Source organism: Notothenia coriiceps, unplaced genomic scaffold (genome assembly GCF_000735185.1).
Source record: "Notothenia coriiceps isolate Sejong01 unplaced genomic scaffold, NC01 NC01_scaffold00031494, whole genome shotgun sequence".
Lineage (NCBI taxonomy): Eukaryota > Metazoa > Chordata > Actinopteri > Perciformes > Nototheniidae > Notothenia > Notothenia coriiceps.
This window is the reverse complement of record NW_011364195.1, coordinates 93222-104770: the sequence shown is the minus strand read 5'-3', so window position 1 is coordinate 104770 and position 11549 is coordinate 93222. Positions and strand designations below refer to the sequence as shown.

Genomic DNA, 11549 nt, shown 5'->3' with positions numbered 1-11549 from the left:
CACACACACACACACACACACACACACACACACACACACACACACACACACACACACACACACACACACACACACACACACACACACACACGGCCAGTAAAGCCACTGCCAAATTCTGCCCCGCATTCACTTCTGTAGTGGGATGTAAGGAGATGCAGATGGGGAGCAAAAGGGGGGATGAGGAGTGAAGGAAAGGAAGAGAGTAAAGAAACTGCAAGGGCGAAGTGGTGCAAAGAACTGCCCGAGACAATTGGGATCAATAGTCGAAAACTAAAAAGCGTAATTGCTAATACAAATAGATAGATTTTTTTAAGCACTTTGGCTTCAGGTGACATTTTGCTGGGTGGTGGTTAAGAAGCAACCATGTGGGATCCCTGTTGTTTGTGTATTTAAAGCAATAGGTCAAAAAAAATTGAAATACGTTTACTGCCTTATTGCAAAGAGGTATAAAAAAAGGTCAGGTTAACTCTCTCCTGTTAAATTGAGCTTAGCTTACAGAATAGAAACAAGGGGAAACCGCTAGCTTGGCTCTGTCCAAATGTAACTAAATCCTCCTGGAAAATAATCTTAAACTCACAAATTTTTTAATCTTTTCTTGTAATGTTTGTTTAGTCTGTACAAAAACTTGGGTGTAAAAACAACATACATTTCTGAATACTGTTCTGGATTATTTCTAGGCCACAACGAGTTACTTCCTAGAATCACAGCCTGTTGTTTGGTCAGGCTTGCTCTTTCAACACGTTTCCAGTCTTAATGCTAAGCTAAGCTAACCTAACCGTTTTAGCTTAATTTTGATGATTCTTTGTAATAACTGTTGCGAGGAATCTGTGAATTTGTAAAATAATGTCTGCAAAGCTTTCATTTACTCAACTTGTCATTTGTTTAGAAATGCACAGTGGGAAATTAATGTTGGGTTGAATATCCAACCTGAAAGCATTGGCTGAAAAATACATTTTGATTATTATGATTTGGACATGAGTTTATATCCCTGGTTCTGTATCCAATCATTTAATGCATACAGCTGTAAACAAAAAATGCTTATTACAAATGTACTTTTTAGCAGATACAAAAAAAATCTATTTACTGCAATCAGATTATCACTTGTTTAAGGAGGGACCATATTGTGTCAAAAAGTAAAACCTTAGACAAATAATATGCAAAGAAAATACTACATTACCGATGTGCTTTCTTGCCTAGGCTGAAGTTGCAATGTTGCATTACCATTTGACAATATTGCTTTGACAAGAGGGCAACAAAATGCTACCTCAGATAAGTATCTGAAATCATTCATGTGTATGCCAACAGGAAAGGAAAAAGTGAGTGCCAAGAGGGTTTGGAAATCAATCTAAAATGTATGTATGACTGTACTATAACAATATAAACATTACATCACAAATCATTAAACAAGTGCAATATCTGTCAAAGTGATGAATGTGTTTTGTATTGTCCTGACTGAGGTCCCAGGAGAAACTGGAGAAAGATCTACTCATGTAACAACTAAAAGCCTAACACTGTTTCTACCAGATTCTCTACACAACAGGGCAGAGCTGCTGCTTTTTGACGCAGAAAGACTTAATTCATGCTGTGGGATTTTATTACGAGGTTATTTTCAGTGTGTCATTTAAGCCGCCCGAGTGGAGCAGTGTGCGGGTTTATATGACAGCTTCAGCATGACTAGACACAAAGGATAAACATGCCCTGCTGGCAACATCAAAGCAGGGAGAGGACCAGCTGAACAGAGACAGCATGACCACGTGTGTGCTTTCCAAAACGTCTCTTTAATGTCCACCCGGTAATCTTTTCCTAAAGGGCATGAGTAAGCTACAAATGGACTGTCACACAAGGAGCTTCAGACAAACAGATTTTCTCTTCTTACATCAAGCCTTTTTTTATCCCTTTTTTAAGCGTTTGGGAGGGAGACCAATGTGACACGAGCAGTAGCAAGAGATGTGACTCTTTCACTTAAGTAATAACTGAAGTCTCAGAGGAAATATAACCACCACATGTCCGGGGCCAGGCCTGAACTATCCATCACTCCTGTCTGATATTCCTCCTTTAATGAATACATCGCTGTGGGATCTAGACTCCACTCACTCTCTTACTCCGGGGAGAAAACGTGAAGTTTAAAGCCGTTTTGCCTTCGCTCTACAAACGGCTTTAGCAATTGAGCAGACTTCGTTCGCGTGAGACTGGGGAGCCAATTAGGGATTTGATTAAGGTTCTCACTTTAATGATACAAATAAATTGCTTCGAAGGACGTCAAGGGAAGTCTACTAAAAAACCAGGACCGATCTCCGTAGAGAAGCTTTCATTCAATAGGAAGGACATGGTATCACTAGAGTATGTCCTTTAAGCATTCGCCCTCAGGGTATGTAGCGCTTTGACCAAGCTTTTCCATTGAACATTTTCCTCAATAGTGAACAAATGTTAATATATAACACCAACCATTTTGTTCATAGAGCTTGTTTTCAAAGCTACACAGTCACCAGCAGTTTGGAAAGATGTCATTCAGCCTTCAGAGTAAAGCAGTTAAGCGGTAAAACTAAAACAAGGAGCTAAAAGGCGCTAAAATGCTACACTGAGCCCATGGGAAATACACACAGGTGAAAATTCACTGTGGGTTAGCTTTGAATATTAGTTATCGCCAAAATAAGTTGCTGTTTAATCATTTCGGTTATAGTACCCCAAAATAAATGTAGTCACAGTGTGTAGAGGAAAGTCTTTTTGTAGGCCGACCTTGAAGTTAGAATCACAAGAGCTCCCTCGAGAAATGAATGGGATATTTCCAGTGGATTTCATGAATATCTCTTTAGCTTCACAGACCTTATTTCAGGCCTTTGACCAAAAGCAGATTCAAAAAACCATTGACTTTGAGACAAGGGAACTGGAAGTGGTGAAATATTCTGTAATATGCCTTCATGAGATCTCTCTTATCCAATGCACTGAATGTCTCTGCTTTCCCCGTCTCATTATCCTCTTAATTTCTCACCGGGCAGATATCACATAATTCCTTGACATCATTTAGCAGAAAGGGTATATTTTCCCACAGAAACACCCCCTTGCCATTTCAGCACACACACACTACACACACACACCCAGGCATACAACCACACCAGATAATCCCCTTCTCAATGTAATTAAGCCACAACACAGCGGCAGAGCACAAGACAGAAACAAAGAAGCTGTTCCCATAAACAAAGATCTCACTGAAGAATATTCGACTAATTTGAGCTCGCGTTTTGTGTCTTGGTGTTCGCGAGTGTGTGTGTTTGTGTATGTGAATGCCATTATCTTGTCTCAGTAACAGTCATTTGCTCATTTTGCACGCCATTTAATAGAGGTGCTTGCTTTCATCCTTCCATGCCTGCTTTTGTTTTGACTAACAAAAAAAGAAACAGATCGATTAAGAGCTTCAATTACTCCTGCGGAGGGAATGCCGTCACAGTGTGTGCGTGTGATACAATTCTCCTCGCGCTGTATGAGGGCAGAGAAGTGGTTGCCACGGTAACAGCGGTTGGGGGCTTGGAGAAAACGGGAAGGCGAAGCAGGGAGCAAACGGTCGGAAGAGGAAGGAGAGGATGAGCAAAAGAGTGGGGGAAGAAGGAGAGTTTGGTTATATAACTAAACTTAATATTTCTAACGCTGCCATTAGCCCATTTAAGGGCTAACACTGAAACTGAGTTAGGAAAAATATCTAAATTAGAGTGATACGAACAATCACTAAAGCTTGTAATGTTTCTTAAGTAGGGATACTGACCAAAAATCACTGTAACGTGTATATCTGAAATATGAAAAACAAGCAATATACAATACTGTTCAATTAGTCTGAACTCTGTTAAAAACTGTCAATGAGTGATGTTGTATAAAGTACTTTACACTGGATTCATTACTTTGTTATAGGTGTTCATAGAATAAAACACTCCTAATAGGATATATTATTTTATTCATTTTATTGTCTTTTTAATGCAAATGTTTTCTTCTTATGTCTGTATAAATATTCAACTTAATTTATGTTACATAGTATTTCATTCATTTTAAATTTTCACTTTAAATGATTATGTTTATATCGTGTATTATTATGTTGCATTTGATATTTTTAGTGAAAATGCATACTTCATATCGTCATATTCTTAATCTTTTATTTTATTTCCAAATGGAATATCTTTCCATGAACCAATTTACCTCTGGATAAATAAAGTATTTCTGATAAAAGAAGCAGAAGCAGCATTGCATAACTGATGAGTCATGTTGTAGGCTCCGTCTCTCTTTCTTTAGGGAAGCATGATATTTGTTCAAACATGGTGTTTTTCAGACAGCTATGGTAACCAAAGTGCATCCATAGAGTATTTTTAACAGCTTATTTGTGAAAACGATGATAAACGAGGATTAGGTATTGGATAACATCAACAGACATTCAAAGCTGCTTTTAGGCATCATTGAGAAATCTGAATCAGAAATATCCTTTCATTGTTTCAGTCTAACCTTTAAAGCTAACATGAAGTCCTAGAAGTGCTGAAACACATGGAGGGAGATTGTGTGATCAGATGGAAAGCTCCCACACAGTGATGAGATTTTTTTTTGGCAAACTGCGGTTCTCAAGGTCGAGAATCAACTAATCCTAACTTTTAAGACGAGATGAGAAGTCTTCACAGTGCTCAGTGGAAATTTCAATCTGCTGAGGAAACTATGTTATGTGTCCTTCTACCGGGGCGACCATCGAGAGCGTGCTGTCATACTCCATCTCGGGGTGGTATGCAGGATGCTCAGCTGCGGACAAGAAAGCCCTGCAGAGAGTGATCAGGATGGCAGAGAAAACCATCGGCTGCCCCCTGCCCTCTCTGGAACACATCTCCACCTCCCGCTGCCCCAACAGAGCTAACTAAATAATAAAGGACAGCTCTCACCCAGGTCACAGACTGTTCTCCCTCACGCCTTTCTGGGAGGAGGAGACGAGGGCTTCAAGTCAGGACAACAACAGACTCAAAAACAGTGTTCTACCCCTTGGGCGCGTCAGGCTGCGTACCGCACAGCATATTCAATAAACGCGGAAACCATTTGCGCAACACATTACCACACTTTTAAGGCACTTGTATATCGGGTAGGTTTTATATCAATAGTTTGTAGACTATTTATTCCCCCTGTTATGATTGTTTATGTTGTCTGTCCTATTGCGTGCTGACGTGTGTTGTATTTTTGCACACCGGGGGACAGTGCAGCTCTGAATCTCGTTTGGGTTACTCTGTGTATGGAATGACAATAAAGGCTTTTAACCTTTTAACTTATAAAGCAAAGAAGCTCCAGACTGCATCTCTTGGTAAAGATAGTTTAGCGATTTACACTCTTTTCAATACAACTTCTCATGTTTAAAAAGATTAAATCCTTTGACTTTCCACCTCTGTTTCCCTGGACGCTTGTGTGTATGAGTGTTGTCAATGACGACAGCTTCTCATGGTCATCCACCTGAACTTTGGCCAAATCAAAAAAATCTCTTCCTCGCTTACGCATCACTTGTGTCTATTCTGGAGAAGCAGCTTACAATGGTTTTTGTCTTATTGGACAGGCTAATGGCACTTGCAGGATTCTTGCTTTCTCTGAGGGTCATCATGGGTAAATGCAGCACTTATTGTAAGTTTGGGTTTAAGGATACAAAGGCAAGTCCTTGGGGGGTCGTGGAATGGTAATCCACTGAATGAACAGAAATCCTTCGAGCTGTAGGGTCTGTGTCTGACATTGTAACACACACTCCAAAGAGTATTANGACACTACATACTGATATACACCTGAACATCAGCAGGAGAGGACTCTTTAAAGTAGAGACACTACATACTGATATACACCTGAACATCAGCAGGAGAGGACTCTTTAAAGTAGAGACACTACATACTGATATACACCTGAACATCAGCAGGAGAGGACTCTTTAAAGTAGAGACACTACATACTGATATACACCTGAAAAAGAGCCGAATAGGGCCCTTTTAATTCCTCACTTTTCTATATACACTTAAAGAGTTTATTTGGACCGCAGAAGCCACCTTTCATAATAAATAATATATTAAAACGGCCATTTAAATAAGCCATCGTACTAAAGTGCAGAGGAATGCAGAAGTGTACACTGTGTTTAGTTAGTGGTAGATTCCCTGTGTGATGGATGATGTAATCTCGTCAGCTGGCTGCAGTTCAGCCTGCAGTTCAGCCTGTATCTCGGCCTGTATCTCGGCCTGTATTTCCTCTTTGTCTTTCAAGTTGGCCGGCATCCAGGGTTAGATGAACATCTCCAGAGTGAGACATCGTTCTGACATCTCGTTAGCCGGGAAGTGTCCGGAGCCAGCTCGAAAACAATGAGCTGATTGTGACACAGCAGACAGGAGATAATCTACAACATCTGTGATACGCTTTCACTTCCGGAATCAGATAGCCAGGCCTGCTGTAAACAAGAGATGTTTACTCAGCTCCAACTATAAAATCCCCGTTTTGAAGCAGCTGAAAAGAGGCTGTCAGTTCTCAATGCTTTCAATCAAATTGGTTGTTTGCTTTTGTTCCTTTGAGGCAGAAAATCTGACTAAATAGATCATGAGTGCATAACAAAATATGATTTCTTTGTGCAATATTCTTTAGTTTTTGGTCCATTCTGATCGAGAACAGTTCCCTTTCTAAAGATAAGATACGAGAGACAAACACCCCAGCATTTATCTATACTATACAAATGTTTAATTATCAGAAGTAATTATAAGAGGATATTATGATGCTGCAAAAGTTTGAGTTAAAAGAAATCAAGATGGAAAATGCACTGAAATAAAAAAATAAGCAATTGTTCTGCATTAATAACATTTCAATTAGGAAATGTGTTATCATGCTTTCCATAAACTCTAAAATATGTACCTCTTTTAAAAGTTTTCTTTTAATAAAAGAATATTGATGCTATTGGTATGCCTCTAAGGATGTGGACAGCACACACCACTGCAGCAGTTAAGAAGGCCCAGCAGCGACTACACTTCCTGAGGGTGCTTCGGAGAAACCGACTGAACAAGAAGCTGCTGGTGTCCTTCTACCCGGCGACCATCGAGAGCGTGCTGTCATACTCCATCTTGGGGTGGTATGCAGGATGCTCAGCTGCGGACAAGAAAGCCCTGAAGAGAGTGATCAGGATGGCAGAGAAAACCATCGGCTGCCCCCTGCCTTCTCTGGAACACATCTCCACCTCCCGCTGCCCCAACAGAGCTAACAAAATAATAAAGGACAGCTCTCACCCAGGTCACAGACTGTTCTCTCTCCTGCCTTCTGGGAGAAGATACAGGAGCTTCAAGTCACGGACAAACAGACTCAAAAACAGTTTCGACCCCTGGGCCGTCAGGCTGCTTAACCACCACACATAATGCAATAACCGTAACCATTCTCACACATACACACACTTTTAATGCACTTTATATACTATTTTTATATCAATATTTTTAACTATGTATTCCCCCGTATGATTGTTTATGTTGTATGTCCTATTGCCGTGTTTTTTAGTGTTATGTATGTGTTTGTATTTTTTGCTCACCGGGACAGAGTTGCACTCTGAATCTCGTTATACTCTGTTTATAATGACAATAAAAGGCTTTAACTTAAACTTAAATATATATACAGAATATATTAAATACAGTGTTGGCCAATCAATTGATGGATGACGTATTCTTACATTAGTTTATATTACATGTTTTCAATTTCTTAATTGGATCCTTTGATACTAGCTTCCCCTATTCTTGATATCATAGTCAACTCATTTAGATGATGTTTTAATTTTTATTCGAACATATGCTTATTCATTGATTTCTTCCGATGAGTTATTCTCGGCGCAATTGAATTAATCCCAACAGTATTTGTATTTTATTTGCTTTTAACACATTAAAAAGGAAGGGTGAATAAGACAGCACATTAGACTAAATGTCCCATCAATGTTGTACATTAACCAACTAGTTTCCTACATTGTATGGGTAATACCTTCTAAATCGGAAGTACATTAAATGGCATATTATTCAATGCATGTATGTTTCATAGAATATATTATTTTGGGTAGGTTTGCTCTGTCCGTAATAGCATTTTAGATTGATTAAATAACAGTACATGTGTCTGAATGAATACTTGCCTACTTTTACTTAAAAAGTATGAATGGCCAGTACTGTCTAAACTTCGTAATGGAGTATTTCACCGCAGGTGTCGGGTGTTTGACTTACTTCAAGGATCTCAACGACCTGCAGCAATGCTTCGCATACAAGGTGCGCTAAAGTGTTATTAATGGATAATAAAGTGCTACTCGAAGTGAGTGGTAAAGTTTCGAGTTAAAGGAGGTAAAGGGAACTGACTGCTCTGTGTATCGAAGCTCGAGGCTGTAAAACAGGCGTCCAGTAGTTGTCTGGAGTCTCTTGGTTCTCCTCGCTTTGGAACAGCAGACACTCCTCCTCGAGATGCTGCTATCGTCTGTTCAAGACAGGCAAATATTCCATTCAGGCAGCAACAGTGAGTCGCTGCTGTCTTCAACGACCAGCACGGCATTTGGACTTCTGAACTTCATGTTTGCCTAGATCACCCATTTTTCCTGCAGAGCTCATACGTTAAATGCCACACCCGTTTCCTCTCCATCAAACTCTCAATCTGACTCAGTGCTTCGTAACGTGTTTGCCAGCTAGCATGCTAAGTAGCTCCGATAGTCCGGAGGTAAACGCTCCAGAAAAAAGAGCAGAGCCAGTCCATTCAGAGGGTTTTTCCATCCACGACACACCAGATGATGGAACCTAGTTAAGAGCTGGGACGCTCACACCACTTTCTTCGAGGAACACAGATTGAACGCGTACGAGACGAGACGCACGCTCGCGTGGATCATTGGTTCAGGTTCTCCTCTGTTCTTCTCTGTGGTGATTAAACAGCAAGGTTGATTACCGCCAGCCTACTGTACAGAGTGGTGTATTCACCATATCATCACGCTTGTGGGAGTGTATACCTACTGCTTATTTACGTTCGTTTTAAAATTCCTTCCAATCATCCTGTTTCATCAGAATACTTCAAGAATGGCCTTCCTCTGCGATAACTCCTTACCCCCTCACCTGTCTGTTCCCCAGGTCCCCATCAGGCTCCACTCCCTGCCTGCCTCTCCTGACCCTGTCTCTTAGGTGTTTCCCTCTCGTCTTTGTACATGTTGCCAGTGTGATTTGTTGCCACCATTTTTTTCTCTCCTTCACTCCACACCCCCTGCATTCTTCAACTTACACTTTTTTCCCTTTAACAAAACATTGTGCCGTTTTAATCCTGTATGTCCAGTCTGCAGTCTAGTGATTGTCGATCTCCTCCTCGTTGTTTCTTTTCTGTAGAGGCTTTATCTATGACACGGTGATTTGCTGTAGACTTGCTGGTCTATGGCTCCTCCCCTTTTGATTCTTTCCTCCCACCCTTTTCTGTCATAATTTTCATACCCTTCTTCTTATTGCTTTTCGCCTTCCTCCAAGTGAAACTCTGCCATGGTATTGCCCCATTTCCTTTTGTACACGACCTCTTTGTAACTATCAGCTGTCATTCCCTTGAACCCCCGTCAATGGTGCAGCACCAGCATAACTGGCACAATCTATCCCCCTCCTCTGAACATTCAGTAAGCATGTGGTTTAACACTGGATCTAGATTTGTTTTTCGATTTTTAGCAGTTTTCTTAAATACCTTTTAAACTGCATTTCTTCGAACATTGCGCCCATCTTGTGTACATATCAAGAATTGTTCCGGACAGAATCTCTGTTTTGCCTATTAATGCTGTCATACCCGATTATCGTGTTAACCCCGACAGGTAATCTAATTTTTTGAATTGTGCGTATAAAATACTTTAATGGCCCCGGCCCCCACTTATCATCCCACCAGTGGGCACCAATGGCCAGGGTATGCCTGGGTAGGCTAGAGCCGGATATGGCTTACCCCACTAGTCGGAAATAATGATGTTAAAGTAAGACTACAATAACATACCGCCAACTGCAGCGCGGAGTAAATGTGTCACAGAACAGCAAGTTAGTAGATGATTCTCAGTAGCCACTTGTCTTGGGAAATACGAGAGACTAGACCACGGTTTTTGAAAACTGTTTTTTAGTCACGTAGTGATCGTCTTCTCAATAGAACATCTTTGCGATAATTCTTCTCTGGCCAATCAGAATCGACGATAACGGGTGTGGTTGGTCTGCTGCGCAGGAAACCCCGCCACGGAGATACTTTTGCCTGTAGTGCATCTCTGCTGCTATCTACTACATCATGCTACAACATTCACGTGCTGATACGAAATTGATTATTTTTATATTTAGATTTTCTTCTTGTGTTGTGTTGTTGATAGGTGTGTGGTGCTGTCAATGACACAAGAAAATCATGTTAAATTGGATAGATTACTGTAGTTAACATTGGTATTATATGTCGCGCCTGCGGTTCATTGTATTTTTCCATTCCCACAACAAATGCATAAAGAACATGGCATATTTTGGACTATGGTCTCGATATGGTGATTAATCCATGATTAATTAATTTGAAGGTGTGATTAACGTTCTGATTGAACATTTTTTAATCGTTTCGGACAGCCCCTACATTGCCGTTTAGTGAGATGTATGCAAATGTCTAGCTCACCCCCGTTGAGCAGCCGTTGTTGATGGAGATAAGGTAGCGTCAAAAGTCTCTAGACACATGTGCTTGGTAAATGGATTTTTCCTGAACACGCTGTCTGCACAGACGTCGTTGTGGCGGAAAAGCACACAGTTACTGCATGTGATCGAATTTTTTTGGTCGTTTTAGACTTTGGTGTACCCCGCAACAGTGCTTGAGGATCGACAAAGCAGCAGTGACAAATTTGGAATTACCACTCGGGGCTAATACTAAATGGGTGTATATTCATCGTCTAAAATGGAAAAAAGATTAAATTCAATTTTGGTAAAATAGGTGTTTATGGACTTATTCGCAGCCGAACAACCTGAATACCATTTAGATCTGAATAATGGACTTATATTATTGACCAAGGTTCATGTGATTTGTACAAATACAAATTGCAGGCATCCAAAGCTTTTTTTTTCTACCGCAACACATTTATTATAGAATATGCTTTTTCAGACCAACTAGTTATATATAATATAAGAAACCTGGACAAATGTCGAACTATTTACACATAGTTGAAGATCAGAACTTTCAAACCAACGTATATCATTATAAAGTTGTCTAAGCGACAGTGTCAAATGTCTGGTGTCTGTCTTCCAAGACCAGTGGGTCTGGCTGCTTGCGGGTGAAGATGGGCAGCCCCAACCGGTTGATGGTGCATTGGGTGCTGTGTTGTTGTAGGTGGGAAACGCTACAAGTGCTATCCGAAGACCCACGAGACCTCCGCTGTGTAAGTGCATGCTGTGGTGGAGCCTTTGTGGGACAGCCCGATGGCCATCGGAAGACCGAGGCTTCCCCCGAGGCGTGCGTGGTGTAAAAGTTGGGAGTGCTGCCTAAGGATTTTTTTTGTTGTAGGATCGACGCTGCGCTATATAGGGGGTCGATCTCTGCTCACAGATGGTG

At 40.8% G+C, this 11549-nt stretch overlaps 2 protein-coding genes across 2 annotated transcripts in view; both read right to left on the bottom strand.

Annotated features, from left to right (window-relative positions):
• dock4b (dedicator of cytokinesis 4b) overlaps positions 1–5602 on the bottom strand; it is an 82054-nt gene extending 76452 nt beyond the window's left edge. The window contains exon 1 of the mRNA XM_010787992.1: positions 5509–5602. Coding sequence (XP_010786294.1) covers positions 5509–5602 — 94 coding nt within the window. The remainder of the gene's footprint in view (positions 1–5508) is intronic.
• Positions 5603–8291: 2689 nt separating this feature from the next.
• Positions 8292–11549, bottom strand: part of LOC104960044 (dedicator of cytokinesis protein 4-like) — an 8513-nt gene continuing 5255 nt past the window's right edge. The window contains exon 7 of the mRNA XM_010787991.1: positions 8292–8459. Coding sequence (XP_010786293.1) covers positions 8292–8459 — 168 coding nt within the window. The remainder of the gene's footprint in view (positions 8460–11549) is intronic.